This window comes from Coenobita brevimanus, chromosome 65 (assembly GCF_032717465.1).
Source record: "Coenobita brevimanus isolate Jiangsu-jjx chromosome 65, ASM3271746v2, whole genome shotgun sequence".
NCBI classification, from domain to species: Eukaryota; Metazoa; Arthropoda; class Malacostraca; order Decapoda; family Coenobitidae; genus Coenobita; species Coenobita brevimanus.
Genome location: NC_137018.1, coordinates 40609284 through 40635726, shown reverse-complemented (window position 1 = coordinate 40635726; position 26443 = coordinate 40609284). Strand labels below are relative to the sequence as shown.

At 41.0% G+C, this 26443-nt stretch overlaps 1 protein-coding gene across 1 annotated transcript; it reads left to right on the top strand.

Moving 5' to 3' along the window:
• Positions 1-4722: 4722 nt before the first annotated feature.
• Positions 4723-26200, top strand: LOC145405076 (calsyntenin-1-like). Its single transcript, XM_080276584.1, has 3 exons — positions 4723-4765; positions 17717-17889; positions 25729-26200. Exons 1-3 carry the CDS (start codon positions 4756-4758, stop codon positions 25897-25899), a joined length of 354 nt encoding a protein of 117 aa, XP_080132710.1. The 5' UTR covers positions 4723-4755; the 3' UTR covers positions 25900-26200.
• The last annotated feature ends 243 nt before the right edge of the window (positions 26201-26443 follow it).

Below are 26443 nucleotides of genomic sequence, written 5' to 3'. Positions count from 1 at the left end.
CCAAGTTAGTTGAAATGGTTACCAGTGATTTTTTTCCGTAAGAACTATTTTTTAAAATTAATTTTTAGTTTTAGTGTGGCCAAACCTTGCTTAAATTTTACTGTGTTGTGTAAAAAATTACTCATAGTATTATTTGAGAAAGTTAAGAGGCCGATGGGTATATTGCCGTGAGTTAGAAGGAACTAGTGGGGTGAAGCAGGATGGTAGCCAAGACGCTCTTGATGTATGCAAATGTCATCGTGTGTGTGTTACATATTATGGCCTTTATTGAGTCTAAACTTTGCTAAGACTATACTGTACTGTGTTGTGCAGCTGACTGCTTATAGTTTTATGTGAGAGAAAAACTTCGAGTAACAAGTAAATATGAATGGATACTGCCGCGAGTCAGAAGGAGCAACGTTATTTACACGTAAACATATATTGCGAGATTGGTGATAATCGAGTTCATCATGGTATGGCCAGAATAAAGCAGACGCTAAACATGGGTACCCACTATATCTCATTTTGTTTAGATTATAAAGGCTCGAACATGCATGCATATGTTGGCCTTGATCACTTAATAGTGGCTGTCCATGCTGCTTGACCTCTGGCAGCTGCCCTACTCAGTCCTTTATCTCTGATGTGACCTCGTCACAGGTCTTTTTTGGTCTGCCTCTCACATCCCCACCCACTTTCTGCACCCAGTTGCCATCCCCATCCTCTCCGCATGCCCAAACCATCTCAATCTACCCCTCCTCATCGCAACCCCAATACACTCCCATCGCATCCTTCCTCTCAACTCTTCCATTGTCAACCTCCCCCCCCCCCCACAGGCCTCGCATTCAAGTACAGTGAACTCTCACATTTGGCGAGTTTTTATTTGGCGAATTCACTTTTGGTGATGGGATGGGATTGTACACAACACTTTAATTTGGCGACAGAAATCTCACATTTGGCGAGTTGTTTATAATGAAAATATAAGAAAAATATATTTTATGCCAATTAATTTCAACAGTTTTTTTTATTAACCCTTTGAGATTTTCGGCCCTCCGCCGATTGTGTCTGTGCCAGACTCAGCCTGGCACACAAAGATTGCACCGTCGTGCAGCGATATTTGTACTAACTTTTTATAGTAGACTAATGAATGTGGTACCATTTTAAAGCTGAATAGTTGCTCTTTATCGTAGTATGGTTGAAAAAGGTAAATGCTGTAGCTAAAAGGCCAATAGGATGAGTAGAATTTAGCCGAAAAGGAAAAATCACACACCCTTCCATAGAAAAATATTTGTAAAAAGAAAAGTATTAGAATTACATGAAATTTGATTGCACCATGCCAATCTACAGTAAATTACCTTTCCATTGATATATAGATTATGGCAATTTACTTTGGTTTTCACAGAGAAAAGCGAAATCTCTCGCTGTCACTCAGGCAAATATCCATGCTTGTAATACTGATAATATTCATGGTAAAAGTGAATTTATTATGCACATCTGACTGATGTGCTTGTCAGTGTAAAACCAAATAGTTGGAAAAGGATAATCAGGATAGTGTATGTAGAACAAGCCCAGATAGGATATGGAAAACATGCGAAAAACAAATGTTGTTTCATATGACTCAAATTCGAGTCATCAGAATCTCAAAGGTTGGATTTACGATGACTCAAAATCGTGTCTTCGGAATCTCAAAGGGTTAATCTGAATTAATTTCAACAAAATTTAGTTTGTATTGTGAATTTCAAGTCTCGTCTTCTCATACCTCTTGAAGTAGCCAGATTGTGCTACAAGTAGCGAACTGGGCTACTTTTGGAAGTCCTGTGCTATTAAATTTTGAATTTCGTTTTCTATATATATACAGTATATATATATATAGATAGATAGATAGATATAGATATATATATACAGTATATGCTGTATATATATACCAATTAATATATATATATATATATATATATATATATATATATATATATATATATATATATATATATATATACACTGTACATTATTATGTTGGGCTACTTTATACCGAAATTTGCTACTTTTGAGGCCTGTTTCCACTACTTTTGGTCACAATACTCTGGCAACCCTAGTTCAAAGACATCTTTGTTTACACTTCTCTGCCTGCCACCATCACGTGCAGTACATTTCTCAGCCAACCACCATCGTGTGTGCAACATTTTGTCTGTGTTTTATTGTGATTCCTACTTTTTTTTTTTTTTTTTTAATGTGTCCGACTCTGAGCATAGGCTTCACAGCCTGCTCTCAAGGCCCAGTAGTCCTCTTACATACCATACACCTCTCCACATGTCACCACTGTGCTGAGGACTTGAGAACACACAATGTCTGATGAAACGCAGAAATGTGAAATGGGTGATCTTGGCGACCACCAACTAAGGCATCCACGCACCATACACCACATGTATATGAAGCCCATTATTTTATTTTCTTATGTGAGTTTTTCTGTTTTGTATTGTTTCTTGGCTAAAATAATTTAAATTGAATCATGTTATGTGTGTTTATCACATGATTTACACCCATTAATGTTGTAATATAGGTAGAAAATCAGTCCAGTCATGGATGCTCAGAACCAATTTATTTTTTTCCCATTAGTTATTCAGTTCAGATTTGGCGAATTCAAGTTTGTCGAGGGTTTTTTTTAGCACCTATTACTCGCCAAATGTGAGAGTTCACTGTATGCACTGCACATCCACCTAATCATTGTCATTTCTGCACATTTGAGCCTACGAATATCCTCTTGCCTTACTGCCCAGGTTTCACTTCCATCTAGCATTACATTTCTATCACATGCCATGTACAGAGATCCCTTAGCACAGAGGGAGAGTCCTTTCAGTGTCAGGAGAGGCAACAACTCCCAGAACTTCTTTCAACCACTTCTCAGTCAAGTCACAGAGCCCCACCTCCAGCACAAAACTTGTCTCCCAAGTGACAAAACTCTTCACACACTCAAGGGACTTGCCAGCAGGGTCAGTCCTTTCCTGTCTGACAATCTCCACCTGCTCTCTCTGACACACCACACGCCAGAAATCAGCACTATCTAATGGTCTGCCTCTAATACCACCTACCTAAACACTGCACAAAATGGAATTACTTCCCATTCCCTTGTGGTAAACTGCACATGGCCACTCTCCCTCTTTTTTGACAGTACTTCCACCAACCCAAGATACCATAACCTTTGTTTTATCTGCATTTACTCTCAGACCCTTGTGCCCTGTACCATCTCTCCACTTCCTAAATCTTTCTTCCATTCCCCTTTCATTCACTGCAATCAACACCAGATTGACTTACATTGCCCATGGGAGTCCATTTCTGAAGTCACATGAGAGAGCTTCAAGCACCGTGAAAAACAGTAAGGGGCTAAAGACTGACCCCTGATGCACATCAACATTCATGGAAAACTCATCACCCATATCTTCATTCATTCTCACCTGGGTGTGAGCACCCACATACATACCCATAACCACACTAACCAGTCTGTGTATCTATCTACCCATCTGTCATTTTATCTCTATCTCTGTCTATCCATTTATCTATCTGTGTATGTGTGTGTGTGTGATACACACACACACACACACACACCTCAACAGTGATATTGAACTGCTCACTTAGAAATTGCCTACTCTTACACATGCTTTACCACCAGTATGAAAACTGTTTGCAGTATTTAGCTGTTTTCCATTGACATCATAAATCCACGAAGCTTTCCTTAATCCTCTCGTATGTGCCTTCTGTTGTATAATTTTCAGATCTGTTAATGTAATAAATACATTACATTTCTTTTCAGATGCTTTCTTCATTATCTGATTTAATGCAGGTATCTGATCCACATATAAACTTCTAAAGCAGTACTGTTCCTACCAACCCCATAGAATTAATGTAGTGGGAAATTGGAAGAAGTTGACATACATACATGCATACATGTGTGCATTGTTGAAGGCTTCAGCCCTGTTAGGATATGTAAACCTTGGTCACCTGATGATGTTTGCCATTGGTAAGGAACATGATTTGTGGCGGATTTTAATGACAGAATGCTCTTCCTAACACCACAGCTTCTGTAATGGACTTGGCCCTTATCAAAAATGAGTTTCACCTGCTTCAGCTTGGAATCAGAGTGGTTCTTCTTTTAGATGAATTGCCTACCATGGCTAATGAGCCTCACGTGTTCTGAGTTGGAGTCAGAGTTTCCTTCTAGATGAACTGCCTACCATGTTTAAAGAGATAGCACTTGGAAAGCAGTATCTTACCACGACACTAGATATAGCTCATTGTTTGAAAATAGAACTCAGAGCTTCACAATTCTTTTATTACATTTTTTTCGCAGTGAAGATGGTGTTGTCCTGTCTATAGTAAAGGATTAAGCACCGCAGCTTAGAATTAAGTTCCATGTAGGCTGATACTGAATGAAGTTTCTCATTTTTTTTTCTTTTTATTGTTTAAATTGCATTTTTTACCCCCTTCACCTTAATCACTTTAAAACAGATTACAGTTACTTGTATTTGAAATTCTCATTACAGGATGAATACTGGATGATTATCTTAATTTCATCTTGAGAGAATGAAGTTAATGGCTGCGTGTTACCACAAATTATGTATTACAGATATCTGATTATATAAAGAATCCACATTATCATATAACATACAAATATGCAGGGAAGCTTGAGTTCCCTGTCTTCCAGATGTTATTATTCTTTAACTCCTGTGACCCTCTTACACTGGATGGGCAGATCTGTTTGGCGGGAGCAAGTCACAGGTGGCTCTGATGGCTGCTGGTGAGCTGACTTATATCTCTCACCCTCCTTCATTGCACCAGCCAGCCCTAGACCAGACTCACTTGCACCATGCAAAGATAGTTCACTGCACCATGCAGCATCAGATAATACAACAGTTGCTGCACATATAGCACCGTATGGGGCTAAATTAGACTTATTTCTTCTTGCAGGTTCTGTAGTTGTAAGTGCCAAGATTGCCATAGGATGCTATTACACTTACAAAAAGTGATCTATAGAAACACCATCCATAACTTTAGCACATAGGCCTAGTTACAGTTGTAATCATTGCACTTCTTCAATTTTATACATGTTCTTCAATAAAGATGATGGTGAGTCTTACTGTTAAACAATAAATACTCAGCCTTTTGATGAAATACTGTTAACGTTCCATTTCATAATAAGTTGTATGCTGCATCATTACTGTACTATACTGTACATACTTCATAACCATCACTCAGACATCACAATAAGATTGTAAATGAAACAGCATATCTTAAGTGCCACAAAGTAAGACACTGCACAATGCCTGTGTAACTAAGTACTTAAAATTGAGCTACACAGTAGTGTCCAATACAAGTACCCTTTTTTGTAGAGGTCATTGCTACAATGCCTTATGTACAAGTTGCACCACGTGAAATTCCTCCAGCCACACACGAAGCATAATAGTGAAAGAAAATGAAAGAGTTTGCCCACTCCTTGATGTACATAGGCCTAAGGGAAGTGGATACAGTATTGTGCAAGTTTCATCAGTGAATGGATAAATCAGCAGTATAAATTATTTTGCAAATTTTGTAACATACTGAAATTTGATCTCATCATTCAATATCAGCATAGTATATGGTTATTATTGTCATACTTCTTTCAACCTTTTATTTGCTTCTTTCTGCCTGCTTTTAGTTTTGGTAAATATACTCCAAGGCTTCTGCCTCAGGGTGTAAGCATCTTTTATTAGAAGTTTATCCTTATATTTTTAATTATAATATTTTTCAGCCACAGCAGTGAATTATTTAATTTTTTAAATTTTTTTATGATATCTTTCTCCATCAAGACAGTGATCAGCTGTGACTGTTCAGTGCTTTTTACCCATCACTAACTAGTCTTCCCAGGGCTTCTAAGGTCTGTCACTTCCTCTCTTTAGCTAACATCACTTCTGCAGACTTTTAGCTCTCATGTGATCACCCTAAATATGTGTATTAATATACAAATCTTCCAGCATATCTTCCCACTACAAATCATTCTTTCTGTTTTAAAGTAAACTGCCTAATCCCCTGTTTAAAGCAGAGGTCCCTGTTCCCTGTTCAAGGTGAGGCCTCTACTTCCTTTATTAAAAACTCCCCCGATTCCCATATTCAAACAAAGGCCCCACTTCCCCATTTTAAATAGAGCCCCTTATTACTTTTGTAAACAGAGCCCTCTATTCCCTGTTTAAAACAGAGCCCCCTATTCCCTTTTTTAAACAGAGTCGCCTATTCTCTTTTTTAAACAGAGCCACCTATTCCTTTTTATAACCGAAGCTTGTTGCTCCCTGTTTTAAATAAAACCCACTACTCCCACTGTTTGATAAAGCCCCCTGCTCCCTCATTTAAACAAAGGTTCCGTATTCCCTATATTACAGTAATCCCTCTAATATCCGAATGCCCAATATCCTAACATCCCCACTAACCAGACGTAATCGTCCCGGAATCCAATATTCCCAAAATGGGCAAAAAAACGCAAAAAATTTGAAAAAAATCTGACTTTTTTCCCTCCCATAATTTGAAATTCTTGATAATTACCGGACAAAGGACTTGGTAATGAGTTGTAAGTAAAAGATGGAAGAGGAGCATAAGACAGTATGGATCAGTTGGGTCAAGGATTGTGTGGGTAAAGTTGAAAGTTGGAATACAAATGTGGGCGATTGTGTGTGTGTATGCGCCAACGCAAGATCGTGCTAGAAGAGTGAGAGAAGAGTTCTGGACAAATGTGGAAGTGTGCATGGAAAAATTTGGAAGGAATGAGAGAGTGTTTTTGATTGGTGATATGAATGGTAAAGTTGGGAATGTGAAGGTGGATGGAATAGTTGGTAAGTGGAGTGTGCCTGCTGAGATAGATGAGAATGGGAGTGCGTTAGTGGACATTTGTGCTGGGAGGGGGTTGGTGATAGCCAATACCCTCTTCAGGCATAAAATGATCCACAGGTATACATGGCGAGTGATGAGAAGGGTGGGTGGTGAACTGAATGAAAGGAAGGCAATGATTGATTATGTGTGTGTGGATGAAAGGATGCGAAGATGTGTAAAGGATGCAAGAGTGTATAGAGGTTGGGGGAGTGGACTTTCTGACCACTACTTGGTGGTGGCCAGAATTAGAATGCAAGTAAGATGGAAGAATAGAAGAAGGGAAAGACGAGAGGAAGGAGTAGTTGCAAGGAGCGTGGAAAGGTTACAAGAGGATGAGAAAAAGGCAGAGTATAAGAGAGAAGTCAAGGAACGATTGGGCAAATATAAATTGGAGCAGATGGGAGACGTGGAAGGTGTGTGTAAGATATTTACAAAAGAAATATGTGCAGCATGTGATGTGATGTGTGGAAGGAAGAGAAGACGGAAGGGGGGTGCAAGGAACAGCGTGGTGGACTGAAGAGGTGAAACAGGCTGTGGCACAAAAGAAGAAAGCATACAATGAATGGATGAGAAAGAGGGGCGTGGAAGAAGTTGAGAGGCGGAAGAGAGAGTTATATGTGGAAAGAAAGAGAGAGTTGAAAAGATTAGTAAGAGAGAGTAAGAAGAGAGTGGATGAGGAATTTGGAAGGAATTTGAGTGTAAAGTGGAGGGACTGTAAGAAAATGTTCTGGAGAGAAGTGAAAAGAGTAAGACAGGGTTAACAGGGGAGTGAAAGATAAAAATGGTAGATTACTAGTGGAGAAGAGAGAAAAAGTGAACAGATGGAGAGAACACTTTAAGGGATTGTTGAACGTTGAGGATGGAAGTAATGCGAGTATAAGTGCCTGGGGAATGGCTGGGAGAAGGAGGGAGGTGAGAAAACAGGAAGAAATCAGTAGGATAGAAGTTGTGGAAGCAATGAAGAAAGTTAAATCGGGGAAAGCCCAAGGAATAAGATGGAGTGTGTGGTGAAATGCTGAAGCATGGTGGAGAGATAGTAGTAGAATGGATGTGGAAGATGTGCAGATTGGCCTGGGAGGAATGTAGAGTCCCGGAGGATTGGAAGTCAGGTATAATTATTCCCTTGTACAAAGGAAAAGGGGAAAAAGAAGTGTGTGGTAATCATAGGGGCATTTGTCTTCTTAGTATAATAGGAAAAGTGTATGGTAGGATACTTATAGACAGAGTTAGAGAAAGAACAGAGAAATTAGTTGGAGAAGAACAGGGAGGCTTTAGGAAGGGAAGAGGTTGTGTAGATCAGATATTCATTCTTGGATCTTTAGTGGAAAAGTTTCTAGAGAAGGGAAAGAAGTTGTATGCGGCTTTCATGGATTTGGAGAAAGCATATGACAGGGTGGATAGACAAGGATTGTGGAAAGTGTTAAGAATATATGGAGTAGATGGGAAGTTGTTGAATGCTGTGAAGAGTATGTACGATGGTGCGAAGGCTGCAGTGTGTGTGGATGGTGAACTAAGTGAATTTTTCTCTTTGAAAGTTGGCTTGAAACAGGGATGTGTCATGTCTCCATGGTTGTTCAGTCTGTACATGGATGGGGTAATAAAAGAGGTACAAGGTAGGGTAGTGGATGTTGGAGTGGCCCTGGTGAGAGAGGATAATGTTTGGAAACTCCCTCTACTGTTTTTTGCAGATGATACTGTGTTGTTGAGTGAAGACGAAGGGGAGCTGCAAGGCTTGGTGGATGAGTTTGAGAGAGTGTGTAAGAAACGGAATCTAAAGGTGAATGTAGGGAAGAGTAAAGTGATGGTCTTTGAGAGAGGTGAAGTTAGTGAATGTACAGCAAGGTTGGATGGTGAGGAATTGGAAAATGTGAGTACGTTTAAGTACTTGGGTAGTGTGATGAGTAAGGATGGAGGTTTGGAGGGTGAAGTGCTTGAAAGGGTACAGCAGGGAAGAAAAGTTGCTGGTTCTTTGAAAGCAGTGATAAGAAACAGGGAAGTGAGCATGGAAGTGAAAAATTTACTACATGACAGTATTGAGATACCAACTCTAACGTACGGAAGTGAAGCTTGGACATTGTTGGAAGGACACAAGTCAAGAGTGAGAGCAGTGGAAATGAGTTATTTAAGAGGAGCCTGTGGAGTCACGTGGAGAGACAGGCTGACGAATGAAGATATAAAGGAGCGTTGTGGTGTGGATGTGGATGTGATAGGAAGCGTTATGAGGAACACACTGAGGTGGTTTGGCCATGTGGAGAGGATGGAGGGTGAAAGACTGACGAAGAGAGTGTATGTGAGTGAGGTGGAGGGGGGAAGAGGGAGGGGGAGGCCGAGGATGAGGTGGAGGGATGGGGTGGAGAGGTATATGAGAGAGGGGTGTGTGAGTTGGGAGCAGGGCAGAGAAATGGCGGGGGACAGGGCGACTTGGAGGCGATTTGTTTGTGGCCACCCCAAACGGGATTGAGGCGTCTGGCAATAGATAGATAGATAGAATTTGAAATTGCCGCGTGGCGCCGAACAGCTGTTACACCATGGTCCCTTCACCCCTTCCTTCCTCCCCCTCCCCTCTCCCCTGTCAGGGTTGCCATTTGGTATTTTTCATTACCAAGTATGGGCCAATTTGGTAATGAAAAATTCGTTTGGTAATGAATCAGAATAATGCATTACCAAATGGATTTTTCACATGTATGAGGATACACAGGATGGAGATGGTGGATTGTTTGCTCTCTCTGATGAATCTGCTACCCTACATAGCATGAAAATAATCAACATGGTGTTAATTATAAGGAGAGTGATTACATGTATTTCCACTTGTATATATAATTAGTGAAGAATAAATGCTAGCTTTACGAATTTGGTAATGAAAAGTTAAATTTGGTAATGAAAGTCGAGGAGATTGGTAATGTGGCCGTTGCGATCTGGCAACTCTGTTACCCCATCATGAAGAGTCACAGCATAACTCTGATCGAGAGCAGATGCTTATCGTAATGGAAGCCACATGTGCCCTTTTTTTGTGAATAAACAGTGAATAAACTGCAATACCTCGCCATTAGACCACACAGGAATTTACAGTGTTGTGCAGTGTTAAGAAATTAGAATTTAGAGTGGAAAGGATTAACTGTGGAGTGCAAACTGGCAGTTGAAACTGGTGTGGTGCAGTTAACAATGTGCAGTGTTAAGCAATTACAGTATAACTCACAGTGCAAAGAATTACTGTAAGTGCAGCACAACACTGGATTACTGTACTTGCTTCAAGTGCATTTTCACCACTGCCAAAGCCAGAGAAGGCGGCCACAGATGTGCTGTAAGTACCCTGGCTGAGGTACAGCCACTTCTTATTCCTCATTCTTTGGTTCCTTTTCATTTATTTCATGCTTTATGTCCATTAATGGTGTGAAGAGGGTCTTAAATAGGTTTAAATATGTGCTATGCATGTCCGGTAGGGAGTTATTTAGGTGGCTTTCAAAGTTAGGTTGGGTTAGGGTTCTTAAGTACCAGTCCAGGAGCCAGTGGCCCACTTTCCGGATGGGACCACTTTCTGGACATGCCTTTGGCTCTGTTACATCAGATAGTGGAGGGATTACTGTATATATATATATATACACACACACACACACACATAGTATACAGTCAAGTCGCCTATGGCACGGATTTCCATGCTGTGGTTTTCAGTGACACAGCATGGTGCCAGAACCAAAAAAAAACTAACCACACGCTTAAAATACCTAAGGCTCGGTGGCATGACAAGGTTTGAAATGCCTGGGCGAATTCCATAGGCAGTTGGCCCACTCCCTTGTTTGTAAACAAAGAAAACTTCAGCTCCATACTACAAGTGCTCCAACTTTGGACTTTTTTCTCTCTTATAAGGTGGTTAAACTTCAAATTCATTGTGTTAAGAAATGAAGCATTAAGGATTCTTTGGGTAGTGTGACTAGTTTATAGGTTTGTTCGTAAAACAGCTATGAACGGGTTGGTGGTGAAGCACCTATCTCTGAGCTAAGATGAAGTATGATACCTCCCATCATCATCATCATCACTCATATAAGAACAATTATTATTATGTTAAACGTGAGTTTTGTTGACACTTGAGCATACAAACTTCATCAAATAAACTTCTTTAATCAGTGCTGGACCAGGCAGCCTCCATCATCGTTAATGTTTTGGTCAGTCAGCTGATCAGTTGACTGACCAAAACATTAAAGATGGTGGAGGCTGCCTGGTCCAGCACTGACTGAAGTTTAGCTGATGAAGTTTGTATGCTCAAGTGTCAACAAAACTCATATTCAACACATTAATAATCATTCTTTTACAGTATACAGTCCGTGATGATGATGATGGGAGGCATTATACTTCGTCTTAGCTCAGAGATAGGTGCCTCGTCACTAACCAGTTCATACTGGTTTTACAAACGACTGTTATTATGCCCAAGTAGACGCAAGGCTGATCACCCTCCCGTTTTTTGTGCCTGTTGTTACACGTAATACATGAATTGACTGATTGCTTGATTGTATGCCTGTGTAAATTGAGGGCAAATGGGGAAAAGTGGGGTGAGAAGGGGGACTCTGGGCGAACCTCCAGAACCAAATTCCATTTTTCCCCTAAGTTTAGTTATTTCTATGGCACGGTTTTCTGTGGCACAGGATTGTTCCAGAACCAATTACCTGCACCTTAGGCGACTTGACTGTGTGTGTGTGTGTGTGTGTGTGTGTGTGTGTGTGTGTGTATACCTGTATATATATATATATATATATATATATATATATATATATATATATATACAGTAACCCCTCCAATATCCGGATCAATAGAGCCATCGGTAGGTTCGGATATTGGTTTCGTCCGGATATTGGGCCCCAGCTTATGGACTTGTACTTATGGACCCTAACTCAGAGAAACACCTATACAACTCCCTCCGGACATGCATAGCACCTATTTAACACCCAAATCACACCAATAAGGCACATAAATGACTGAAATAAATGCAAAAGAAACATAAAATGTGGGTTTAGAAGTATGTTCATACATTAATAAACATTCTGGTACTTATGGACTCTAACCGAACCTAACCTAACCGAACCGAACCTAACTCTGAAAAACACATTCCTACTGCACATGCATGAGGTAAGTATAGTATGGAAAGAAGTACAGTATGAAACTTTCTGGTAAGTATAGTATGGAAAAAAGTACAATATGAAACATTCTGGTAAATATAGTATGGAAAATAGTACAACATGAAACATTCTGGCTACTTACAGCAAGTCCCTGGCCACCTCGATGAATAACCGCCTCCTCTCGGACTCTGACAGTAAGAACGATTTCCTGAAGCACTTGCACTACACTCTTCCTGAAGTCTTGCACTGAACTTAGTCACTAACACACAGAAGTCCGTTCTTTTCTCAGTGTTCACTTTAGTCCAAATAATGTTCCATTTTACTTTAAGTGTTGCACATTAACTTTTCCCCAGTTTTTTAAATTTTCCAAAGCCAAAACAAAGAAGGTTAGTTACGTTAAATTTCTTTTCTACTGAGTCTTTTCTCCCAACTTGAAAACCTTAACACAACACACCGTTTTTTTCACTGCACAACACTCAAAATTCGCGTGTGGTCTAGTGGAGAAGTTCTTGCTGTTTATTCACTGTCAGAGTCCGAGAGTATCACTGGCAGGCGACCAAGGGGTGCATCGGTGGGTCGTGGTGATGGCGTACCGACTACAGAAGACTCTGAAGATAGCCGCAAACTCACGTCGAGCGGTGACTCCACTGTAGCTGATGTGCTGGGCTGTGGCTCGGAGCATGAGGGCCTGTCTTGGGGAGGCAACGGAGTGGAACCAGGGCTTGGCACAGCGGGGGTCACGGGCCTGAAAAAACTGTCAATCGTTGACTGACGCAAGGACCGACGATTCTGGCGATTGATGATGCGCTGCCGGAAAGCACGCACTTCCTCCACGAGTCCCAAGGTCCCCATCTCCCTGTCGCAGTCCGGGTGTTCCAGGTAGTCTAGGACGAACGCTAGATGTTCCCGGAGTGCGCTCAGCTTGGGGATGGCTGGAGTAGTGTCCTGCTGAGCGGAGTCCGCATCATCATCGCCTTCGTCGTCGGAATCTTCAAGTTCGGGACTGACACCAGCAACCGAAGACACGATCTCGATATCAGACAACGTCTGATACCCAGGATCGCCCTTGTCGTCGTCCAACCACTCACGAACATCGTCCACATCAACATCGTCGCCGTGCGTACGTAGCCGTGCATGGAAGTCATCCACGTCAAACCCTAGGAAATCGTACTCCACATCTGTTCCGAGAAGCAGACGAGACCAACCATTTTCAAGAGTTTTCACAGGGACTTCCTTCCATGCACTAGCCCAGTTGTACAGCGCAGACTTGATGTTGTAGCGGCGAAGGTTTTCTAAAGTCCGCTTGCCTCGAGTGTCACGTCCTTCCCTGCGCTCGTCCTCGTCCTCGAGGACAACCATCACCTCGTCCAGGAACTTCCGACGGTACAGGCGCTTTGTTGCCACGATCACTGCTTGGTCCATTGGTTGAATGAGAGCAGTCGTATTAGGTGGCAGAAACATGCACCTAATACGGCCATTTTCAGCAACCAAGTCCTTGTCGCACGGGTGGGCAGGTGCATTGTCGAGGAGAAGGAGAGCCTTTACCTGGTCGCGAGGAATTCCCAGTGTCTTCGTCTGGTAATGGATGACCTCCTTGACGAAGTGATGGTGAAACCAGTCTTTGAAAATCACAGCTGTGAACCATGCTTTCAAAGAATGGTACCATACGACAGGAAGGACATCCATCACCCCACGAAGGCACCGAGGCTGCTTTGCACGGCCAACAATAACGGGCTTAAGCCGGTGCATGCCGTTAGCATTGGCACAACACAAAGCAGATATCCGTTCCTTAGAAAGCTTGCGGCCAGGTACACGCTTCTCCGTCTCATCAGCTAGAGTGTTCGTTGGCACCGAGCGATAGAATAGGCCAGTTTCGTCAGCGTTATAGACTTGACCGAGAGTGAGGCCCTCCCTGTCGATCAAGCCTTTCACCTTGTGCCGAAACTTCGTCCACTCCATCCTCGTTAGCGTCCAATGCTTCGCCATGTGCTTTACGGTTAGTAAGGCCATGTCGTAACTTGAACGCGAAGAGCCAACCCTCGGATGCCTTGAAGTCAAGGGCGTCGTGAAGCCTTGCAAACTTCTCAGCAGCAGCCTTCAGCTCCGTTCCACGTACCATCACACCAGCTGCACGTTGCTGTCGATACCAAATCAACGTGGAGCGGTCGATCTCTGCATACTTGGGGGTAAACATAACCTTCCTCTCCACGTTGCGTTTGCTTCTCGACGAGAAGTCAGCCGTGTACTGCATGAGCTTGTCTCGGGAACGCTTGATATCGAACAAAGTCGACCGGGCCAGGTTGAACTCGGGGAGAATGCGTGAGGACGACCAACCCGCATCAACCTTCTCCAATATCTCCCGTTTCTTCTCCAGAGTCAACACCACTCTCTTCCTTTTCTCAGGAGGCGGGGCCATCATCACACACACTAAGAGTAGGGCAGAGAGCAGCAGGAGGCCTTGCAGCAAGTACGGCACCACCACAAAAGCGAGCACGTGGGCAGCCATGGCGAACAGCGTAGGTCTTGTCGCGGTGAGAGACAGGCGGGAAGTGGGGAGGATGCAGCGGCGCTCTATCGGATGTCGGAGGAATGACGAACCAAAACAATGCTCTCGCGGCGCGCGCGGCAAGTTCAAATTACGGACGGCAAAAAATCGATTTTTATTTTTTATTTTTTTGGATTTTCGGACCATTTTGGGAATGTTTGATCCCAGGACGATAAGGTTCGGTTAGTGGGGATGTTCGGTTATTGGGCGTCCGGATATTAGAGTGATTACTATATATATATATATATATATATATATATATATATATATATATATATATATATATATATATATATATATATATATATATATATATATATATATATATATATATATATATATATATATATATATATATATATATATATATATATATATATATATATATATATATATATATATATATATATATATATATATATATATATATATATATATATATATATATATATATATATATATATATATATATATATATATATATATATATAAATATATATATATATATATATATATATATATATAAATATATATATATATATATATATATATATATATATATATATATATATATAAATATGTATATATAAATATGTATATATATATACATTTTTTTTTTATGCGTGGAAGAAGGAACCAAAGGCTAGGAGCCTGCATAACAGTTCCTTCCAAGCAAAAATACTAAAACAATACAAAAGAGAGCCAAATTCAAGATCTGTTCATTTCAAGATGCCTGGACACACTGAGTTTGAAAGATTGGAGGTCATAGGAAGTAGGAGATACAGACGGAGGGAGACAGTTCCGGTGTTTAACCTGTTGCATAAATGAAGGACTGGGAGTAACGGTTAACTCTTGCATTAGAGAGCTGTACGAGAAGGGATGAGAGTTTGTTGCTAGATGGGTGCTATGCACCCGTCATAGAGGTGGAGGGATGCAAGCAAACAGTTCAGAGGAGCAGTGACCATGGAAGTATCGATAGAAGAGAGATAAAGATGCAGCAGTGCAGCGAAGAGACAAAGGTTGAAGGGAGTCAGTAAGAGGAAGAGAGTTAATGAGACAAAAAGCTTTTGACTCCACCTTATTGAGAAGAGCTGTGTGGGAAGCTTCCCCACATAAGAGTTGTACTCTACACAGGGGCGAATAAAATCCATGTATAAAGTCAACAACTATGCTGGGGTAAAGAAGGTACAGAGTCGGCATAGCACGCCTAATCTCTTGGAAGCAGATTTTACAAGAGATGTAATATGATCTTTCCAAGATAAATCCTGAGTGAATGAAACCCCAAGCATGTTCAAGGATGATGCAGGATTAAGGTGGATACAGTAAACCCTCGATATAACGAACCTTTTATAGCGAACTTTGGATATAACGACCCACCATTTCCAGAGCGAACTTTTGGGTCGCTATATGCGGTGGAAGTTTGCTCCCTGGCATGGTAAGTGTACTATAACAGTACTGCATTACATTATGGGCATTGTATTTGTATGTACAACTTCATACAGTATGGTATTTACTGTACATGTACTGTATAACTACATAAACCATTGATTTCTCCATGTGAAACTTCATAGATTAAGTAATGGTTGCACACGTAAGACCGAACGACTCCATGGATATAGTGACCTTGGGTCGGTAATCCCTCGGTTAATAATGACCATCAGATATAGCAAACTTTCGGATATAATGACCCACCCCTCCCCCCAGTTAGTTTGTTATATCGAGGGTTTACTATATATACATATATATATATATATATATATATATATATATATATATATATACAGTCGGCGCAATGGAAGTCTGGACCCTCTAATTTGCACCATATATTTGGTAGGGTCCAAGAAATATTGTAGGAAAATTGCTATAGTCGGTGGATTTTTTTCTGGTGGCTTCTAGCAACTTTATAGGCTTACCACCAAATGCTGTGAGATTATGAGCTCAGTGCCTGCCTGACTTTGGATGGGAAAGCACATCAGATTTTCTTGTCCTGCCTGGCACTTGTTAATTTCAAAGCTCTCGTTTTCACACCCTCCTCTGCCTTAGTGAATCATTGGAGATGGGTCCCAAGCCATTAACTGATGTAGAAAAAGCCCAAATTTTAACTATGAGAGAGGAAAATGTAAAAATTAAGGATATTTGTATTTGAACTGGGTGAGGAAAATCTACCATTATGGCACTCCTCGTTGCTGCCTGCCACCTGCCAAAAAACACAGTTCCCCAACACAAAGACAGGCTAGGACCTAAAAGGAAGACATCACCAACTACAGACAGGTTACTGAAGCAAGCTGTGATAAAAGACCCACGTTTGACTGCTAGACAGCTGAAAGATATGTACCCAGAATTGCTGAAAGATGTGTCTGAAAGAACCATACAGCATCGACTTCAGAAAGACTTAAGGATCCCCAGCCGTACTGCTGCACTGAAGCCTCTCCTTAATTTTTACATTTTCCTCTCTCATAGTTATAATTCGGGATTTTCCTACATCAGTTAGTGGCTTCGGACCCATCTCTAATGATTCACTATGGCAGAGGAGGGTGTGAAAACGAGAGCTTTGAAATTATCAAGGGCCAGGCAGGACAAGAAAATCTGACGTGCTCTCCCATCCAAAGTCAGGCAGGCACTGAGCTAATAATCTCACAGCATGTGGTGGTAAGCCTGTAAAGTTGCTAGAAGCCACCAGAAAAAAATCCACCAACTACAGAAATTTTCCTACAATATTTCTTGGACCCTACCAAATATATGGTGCGAATTAGAGGGTCCAGACTTCCACTGCGCCGACTGTATATATATGGGCAATGCCTTAGGGCCGATTCCACAGTTGTTTGTAGTGGTTTGCAAGCACCCAAACAAAAGAAACCGAACTGTGTAAATGACTTATGACTGAATTATATGATGATTTTGGTGACTAAACTATGTAGCAATCTTAATTGTCTAACCATTTGACAGGGGTAGTGAAAGTGGATACTGAACTTTTTGGAAAAAAATGTAGTTATAAGTGTGGTTGGGGAGAAAGCAAACAAATGAAAACTACTGTGGAATCGCCCCTTAGCCCTTATCAAAAAAAGGGAACACAGCATAAAACTAAAACAAAAAAGGGGTATTTATATATACAGTATATATAACTATGTATATTGTGAATAACAAAAATTCCCACCTTACCTTTCATTCTGTAACTTTTTTTTCTCCACTCCAACCCTAGGGCATGCAGTCACCATCATCATTGTAGTGTGTGTGGGATTCCTAGTGTTCATGGTAGTGCTGGGTGTCATTCGTGTACGTGCTGCCCATACGCGTGCTGCTGCACACAGCCTAGCGGATACGGAGATGGCCTGGGATGATACATCTCTCAACATAACTGTGAACCCCATGGAGGTCAGTATAACACCAAATGATGAAAGGTGGGAAGTTAGGGAAATCAGATCAAAATAAGCCATTTGTACTGTAGCATCACTTGGAAAAGAGTGGGTAGAATAATACAACCTTAATCATGGAAAGACTTGTACAATGATCCCTTGGTTATCACACATAATTGGTACTAAACATGGAACGTGATAATGGCACTGCATTATAACAAACACACAGAACCCATAAGATTTATCCCAATTGGTGTCAGGCACCCCAAGTGCAAGCCTAAATTTTCCCTCGTGTGACAATTTAGACCCATTAAATAAATATACATAACACTATTATGGTAGGTACCTGCAACTCACATAGACAAGGATGGGTGAATAGAAAGCGATGAACAGGGCACAATAAGGAAGAAACATGTACCACTGAGAGGCCTGAGATGAACTTCAGGTAAGGGGTTCTCAGGCTAGGGGATGGAGAGTTTATGGTCACCACCTGGGATTAACTCCTCGAGTAGAGCCTCAATTTTGATACCCACAGAGCTGTTAGAGACCACAGTCTCTGCATCATCATTGTCAGCAGAAACCAACTCAGGTGCGCAAAAACAATGTTTCTGAGCTGAAAAATGTGCCATAATCAAGGAAACACTGTATAATATGGGGGAGGCGGTGGCTTAATCGGTAGAGAGTTGGCCTGCAGTCCTGATGGACCCGGGTTCAAATCCCGCTGAGGCAGGGAACAGTTTAAGGATTTGAATTTCAGAAAAATCAGACTTTACTGATCTACCAGAAGGCCTGCCGACATGTTGTAAAAATACCCCCGCTAATACCAATACACCAGTCCTGTATGAGACAGCCCTAGCATGTATTCAGTATGGACGGTGGGTGTTAGCGCCGAAGTGGTGACATGTAGAGGTGTGCGGTACGTAGGAGGACTACTGGGCCTTGAAAGCAGGCTGTGAAGCCTATGCCCAGAGTCGGTCACATAAAAGAAAAGAAGTAAAAGGCTGAGTCAGATCCAGCATGTGGAAGACTATGAGGAAAGCTAGAGTAGGACAAGGCTTGGAAAGGGAAGGTTTTGAGACAAGGAAAAGATAAAGCAAAGATATAGCAGTATCAGGTTTGGTAAGGGAAAGCTTGTACAGGGAAAAGCTAGATGAAGGAAGATTTAGACCAGGAAAAAGAGATCTTAAATTATAAGACAGTGTTTCATCATTCAATCCAGTATTGTCAGTTAGCTGAAGGAGTATGGGGGCTAGGTTATGCAGTCCAGCCATTTAAGGCAAGAGTGACGTGTTGATCTTCTCTCAGTGGCATCACTTGAGTCAGAAATCCCAGTAACCCATCAGAATTAAACCATAATAGGCCACATTCAGAAGGAGCACTATAATTCACTAGACCATCAGGCATCTAAAAATTGCATAAGGGCAACATGGCCAATGCATTACATCAGTATGCAGCACCCACTCTAGATCTCCCTTTGTGAATCAAAGATCTGTCCCATAAAGGGGAGAGGACCCAAGTGTAACAGGGGAATAAGGTAGATTGAGTAGGGAGAGAGAGTTATATGTAGAGAGGAAGGGAGAGGTGAAAAGATTAGTAAGAGAGGTTAATAAGAGATTGGCTGAGGAATTTGGAAGGAACTTGAGTGTAAAGTGAAGGGAATGTAAGAAAATGTTCTGGAAAGAGATAAAGAAAGTTAGACAGGGTGCCAAAGAAGTTAGCTGAGGAGTGAAAGATAAAAATGGTAGATTACTAGTGAAGAAGGGAGAAAAAGTGACCAGATGGAGAGAACACTTTAAGGAATTGTTGAACATAGAGAATGAAAGTAATGCAAGTATAAGTGGCTGGGGAATGGCTGGGAGAAGGAGGGAGGTGAGAAGAGAGGAAGAAATCAGTAAGACTGAAGTAGTGGAAGCAATGCAGAAAGTCAAAATGGGGAAAGCCCCTGGAATTGATGGAGTGTGAGGTGAAATGCTGAAGCATGGGGGAGAGATAGTAGTAGAATGGATATGGAAGATGTGTAGATTGGCCCGGGAGGAAGTTAGAGTCCTGGAGGATTGGAAGTCAGGTTTAATTATTCACCTGTACAAAAGAAAAGGGGAAAAAGAGGTGTGTGGTAATCACAGGGGCATTTGTCTTCTTAGTGTAACAGGAAAAGTATATGGTAGGATACTTATTGACAGAGTTAGGGAAATAACAGAGGAATTAGTTGGAGAAAAACATGAGGTTTTAGGAAGGGAAGAGGTTGTGTAGATCAGATATTCATTCTTAGATCTTTAGTGGAAAAGTTTCTAGAGAAGGGAAAGAAGTTGTATGCAACCTTCATAGATTTGGAGAAAACATATGACAGGGTGGATAGACAAGGATTTTGGAAGGTATTAAGATTATATGGAGTAGATGGGAAGTTGTTGAAGGCCATGAAGAGTATGTAGGAGGGTGCTAAGGCTGCAGTGCATGTGGATAGTGAACTGAGTGAATTTTCTGTTTGAAGGCTGGATTGAAACAAGGATGTGTCATGTCACCGTGGTTGTTCAGTCTGTATATGGATGGGATTATAAATGAGATACAAGGTTGGGCTGTGGATGTTGGAGCATCCCTAATGAGAGAGAGCAGTGTTTGGAAACTACGTGTACTGTTGTTTGCAGATGATACTGTGTTGTTAAGTGAAGACGAAGGGGAGCTGCAAGGCCTGGTGGATGTGTTTGGGAGAGTGTGTAAGAAATGGAATATAAAGATGAACGTAGGGAAGAGTAAAGTTATGGTCTTCGAGAGAAGTCAAGTCAGTGAATGTACAGTACAGTGAGGCTGATGAGAAGGAAATGGAAAATGTGAGTGCATTTAAGTACTTGGGTAGTGTGATGAGTAAGGATGGAAGTTTAGAGGGTGAAATGCTTGAAAGGATGCAACAGGGAAGAAAGGTTGCTGGTTCCTTGAAAGCAGTGATAAGAAACAGGAAAATGAGCATGGAAATGAAAAAGCTACTACATGACAGTACTGTGATTCCAACTCTAACGTATGGAAGTGAAGCTTGGACCTTGCCGGAGGGACCAAAGTCAAGAGTGAGGGCAGTGGAAATGAGTTTGTTGAGAGAAGCCTTTGGAGTCACATGAGGAAGTAAAGGAGCATTGTGGTGTGGATGTGGATGTGATAGGAAGCGTTAGGAGAAACACACTGAGGTGGTTTGGACATGTGGAGAGGATGGAGAGCGAGAGACTGACGAGGAGAGTGTATGTGAGTGAGGTGGAGGGGGGGGGGAGAGGGAGGGAAGGGTGAGAATGAGATGGAGGGATGGAGCGGAGAGGTACATGAGAGAGGGGCTGTGAGCTGGGAGCAGGGCAATGAAATGGCAGGGGACAGGGCGACATGAAGGCGATTTCCACTTCTTACGGGATTAAGGCGTCTGGCAATAGGTAGATAGATAGATAGAGTAGGGTAAAAGAAGGGCAGTGTGTGAAAAAAAACCAGGAAGAGGTGGCTGTGAGTGCATTACAGTTCTGAAATGTTACTTTGAGAGCAGATTGTTGCAACTTATGAAGGTACATTGGTTTTTCTTATATGTGTCTGATTTTTTTATATGTTTTGTTACTTTATATGAGCAATAACATCCCAAAGTTTGAGTAAATTTGATTGATTAGTTTTTACAGAAAAAAATAATATATTGATAAAACATTAAAAAAAAAAAGAGATGCGAGAAATGGGAAACCAGGGGAAGTTTGTTCATCTGATCTCTATGATATTTGGTAGTTTTACTAATACAACTCTCATTAATAAATTGCCCTAATAGTTTTTTAATATTCTTCACCATTGCTGGACAAAAAAAATTCCCAAAATGCCTATATTTATCCCAAATTTTACCTCCTTTTTGCCATGTTCAAAAAATCATTACAGTCATGTTTGTCAGTCTCTGACAAAAAATATATGGACAAAATGTTCCCCTTTCATTCCTCTTTTGGTAGGTATTTTGCTTTTTTTTCTTATGTTCAAAACTAATGGAGTTATATCACTCCATAGAACAGTAAGTTTAGTTTCAAGATATCACTCGTTTTCTGTTGACTTGCAGTGTCTGTACGATTAGAAACAACTTAGTTTTTTTTTTTTTTTTTTTTTTTTTTTTTTTTTTTTGAGTTAGGATTAGGGATGGTTATGAAGAGGAAGAGGGTGTTGGAGAAGACAAAGTTGGAGAAAAAGATGTAGAAGGTTAGGGGTCGTCAGGTGATTGGTGGCAGGGGGGGGGGGGAGGTGGCGATGATGGAGAAAGAATTGCTACTTCCAAAACGTTTTTCTTCCCCTCAGAATGGCATCAAATTATTCTCTGCCACTTTCTGACGTTGCAGTAGCTTCTTAGACGGTCACCCCATCTTCAGAAAGTGTGCAAAAAAGTGAAAAATGGCCAAGATTAGTGCAGACTGAGAACAGGTTGAGACCAAGGCTGGCACATCTCACCCCTCCCAGTGTCATAGCATCTCTGGCATTTCCTACCTCGCTGCCACCCTCCACACAATCACACTCCCATTGCCAGATGTATGACAATTTTTGTTGAGGGGGGGGGGGTGAAAAAAAAAACGAAAAAAATAGGGAAAAAAGTGGTCATATTATACATTGCATAGAAAATGGAGATTACTGCAGAGAAGTGACCACAAAATTGGAATTACAAAAATAATATTTTTGAAAGGGAAAGAATTGTCGTATGGTTGCCAAATTTTTACAGAGAACGAGTGATACTTGGAGCTATTTTATGAGGTAACTTTCGCAAAATGCCTTTGTCAGTCAAAAATCAGTCCCTGCTGGCGTCCCCTTCCCTTAAGCAAAGATCTTATTTTGTCCCCTTTCTTGATGCTCTTTAATGCTAGTAAGCCCTCTATAAAGTAAGTAAAAATTGTGTAATAAAGTTTCATTGAAAAATGTTATGCTGATTTGGCAGTTTTGCTGAATTCACATTTAGCAAGTACTGTACTGTATAATTTGTATGTGTGTGTGTGTATGTGTGTCCAACTCTGGGCATAGGCTTCACAGCCTGCTGTCAAGGCCCAGCAGTCCTCCTACATACCATACACCTCTACATGTCACCACTTCAGCACTAACACCCACCGTCCATATTGAATACATGCTAGGGTTGTCTCATACAGGACTGGTGTATTGGTATTAGCGGGGGTATTTTTACAACATGTCGGCGGGTCTTCTGGTAGATCGGTAAAGCCTGATTTAATGAAATTCAAATCCTTAAAATGTTCCCTGCCCCAGCCGGGATTCAAACCTGGGTCCGTAAGGACTGCAGGCCACCTCTCTACCGATTGAGCCACCGCCTCCCCAAATACTGAGACATTCACTACTTTTAATAGTCTGCAGTAACTTTTAGCTTCCTGGTTTGTCTCATCCAATTTTCTATTACATTTTCATAGGTTTGACTTGATTAGGTTGCTTTGAGCAGTGACAGAATTTACCGTATTATTAATATTTTGTTGCATTTTTATTTATTAAAACAGTAATCATCAGTTAAACCAAATCAGCATTTAAACAACAGTGGAATCTCCTAAATCACACATTTCCAAATAGGGAATTCATAATACACGGCAACATCATGCAACAGTTTGCAGTATCTGTAATTTGCGGAAATTATACGTAATTTGCGATTGCAGCCACGAAAGTGAAGGCTTTATGATGCATTTGTGAACATCTGTTATGCAATGTTTGCACAGGTGGTGGTTTCTTAATAAGTAAAGCTGTATGAAAATGAGAGTTTGCTCTTTGTATCAGATAGACTAATTTTGAAGCATATGTATAAAAATCAGGGATGAGTTGCCTGACGATGCCAGATCGATTAACACCAATATTATTTACTTATTTTGCCCACAGTTTTTAACTTTCATGGAGTTTTGGTTGAATGTAGAGATTGTTGTTCTTGATATCCATAATTGTGGAAAAGTGGTTTCCATCGGGATATTGTCTAGGCTTACCTCCGTATGTGGATGTTGGCCAAATAAAACATGCCTAGCAAAGCCAATGAAACTCACTTGCAGACCAGCTTGCTCTTGTCACCTTAATATCCCATAATTTCCTACTTAGTGGAACACAAAGGAGTCAGAAAAGTTGCATAGAAGGCCCATGAATGTTACTGCACCCAAATGCAGCACAATCAAACCATTAAGAAGGGCAAAAAGCACCAGTAAAAGAAAGAACACTGCATGAGGGGTGCATGCACAAGAGCCCTGCCGCCTGGCTCATGCTTTGCATTGTCTCCCCTCTGTTGATGGCGTGAGGTTCTGGTGTGGTGTACGAGGACTTTTTCTTTTTTCATGTTTCCTTCACCTGCCCAGTTTTACCATGGCCAATCGTAACCCCCTAAGCCTACAACTTCTTCTTATACCCAGAAGTTAGATGTAATAACGAGGAACCACTCCCTCCTCCCCCGTCCATTCAAGCAATATCAGCAGTCATAGTCTGGTAACAATCTTACAATATTGTTCATTTTCATGAAATCCTTTACTAATATAATTTTCAGGTTGTTAGAGTTTGCTGGTGACCAGTTTGATGTCAGTTTGGGGGTAGGGTAGCAACTTTTCCAGAATGACTGACTCACAAGTAATTTTTCCTATAAGATTAGTTATTTCCAAATCACAAAATTCTCAAACTGTGGCATGTGCCCAGTCTTGTAAGACTGCAATTTAGGAGATTCCACTGTATTTATATTTTGCTGTGCCTTTTGAAATGGAAACAGCCAATCCATATTACCCGGTACTCCTTTTGGGCCCCAGAGAGCCAGAGACACAAGTCATTATGTTGTACAGTCCGGTCTCATTATACAATAGGGTTACATCAAGCTAATACCTACTGAATAACAATTTATCACATAGTGAGGTCAGTATAGCATGGGTTCAGTGGGGTTAAGGAGGGTGACCTCAAGCATGAAACCCAAAATGCCTTTAAAAAAAAAAAAAAAAAAAAAAAAAAAAAAAAAAAAAATTGCTACCCACCTGAAGTTTGCCCTATGCCAGTACGAGGCTGGGGGACAGTTGGCGGGCCTGGACAATCATTCCACACAAAACGATGTCATTTCACATAGTATCACACACTGCACTATTTGTTACACACTTGCACTGTTATTGGTGATAGCAGTGGTGTTTCAGTAGCCTTCTATGCACAAAATGGAAGGAAAGGCAGACGATCACAGCAAATGTAGACACTGGGCGGCCATCTTGCCTCAAGCAGCTGACTGAAAACCCCGTTATGGGGGAGCTAGGTACATAAGGTTGATGCGATTTCCAGCTCACAAATTTCAGTATTTCACCTACAAAAATGTATCACATCACTTAATAACACACACTGCATTATTTAAGCACTTGCACTGTTATTTGGTGATAGCAGTGGTGCTTCAGTGGCGTTTCATGCACAGAATGGAAGGGAAGGCAGACAGTCACACTGAATGTAAACACTGGGCATCAGTTTTGACTGACATTTGACTGTTGGCTGGCATGCGTCACCGCATATGTACGAGATTGTCAGAGATGGTCATTGAAAATATCTTTCTAGCAAAATTACAACCAATTTTTTTTTTTTTTACATTATTCCAAAAAGGGTATAACTCTTGAATTATTGCATTAACAGTTTATCACATAACGAGTAGTCATTTAACGAGACCAGGCTGTAGGAGCACATCTTGTGCACCGTACCCTAGCCTACTAACCTCTCTGAAAGTACATGTATTCACCTGCCCTCCTTTCACTTTTACTTATCATTCATCTTGTTTTACCCGAATCTCTCTACCATTCTTCCATAACCTCTGATCTTCATGTACACTAGTAGTGTTTTTTTATTTCTCGCTGCACATAAATTCATCCTCCCTCTCCATTTCTTCTTCCCATAGCAACAACTGGAGTTAGCTGAAACACAGAGACTGAGGGATGATGATGATGATGATGATGATTCCTCTGAAGATGACGATGCCAGCAACTTCAATGATGACCTAGACTCGTCAGACGAGGAAGAGGGCAAGCCAAAAGAGCTGGAATGGGATGACTCAAATCTCAAGATTTAAAAGTCTTGTTGTCTTCTCTTTCTCTGTTTCTCTCTCCTCATTTTCCAGCCCATTATCTTCATTCAAGGTCAAGAGATGAAATCCTGTCATTGGCTCCAGATCTAGAGCTGTATCGTTTGCCTCCCTTAATCATTGTCCTCCCATCATCTCAGATCCTCTCAGTCAGTCCATCCATGTGGTCTGAAGATGATATTTGGTCAGTCTCTGGGAAAAGGGGGATAATGGCTAGTGTTATATGGCTCATTTGTTGTATGTCTGCAAGTGATGGATATTGCCACATCCAGAAATTCACATCATAGATTTTTTTTTTTTTTTTTTTTTTTTTAATGGAGGTGGCTGTATCACTGTTTTATATTTTAAACTGCCTGACTGGTGATGGGAATAAACTTTGCCTAATACAAAGACATACAAGAGCCTGATGTACTTAATGACTAATTTGTCTTTGCTTACTAACACTGGTATGTAGATATGTATGACATTCACACAGATAACTGTTTTATTTCCATATACCAGCCCAGGCAGGGTCTTATTAAAACACAAACCA

Excerpts from the sequence above, each read along its gene's own strand:
- LOC145405076 (XM_080276584.1), top strand. Across the intron at positions 17,890-25,728 it reads TAACTGTGAACCCCATGGAG|CAACAACTGGAGTTAGCTGA; the intron begins GTCAGTATAACA and ends TTCTTCCCATAG.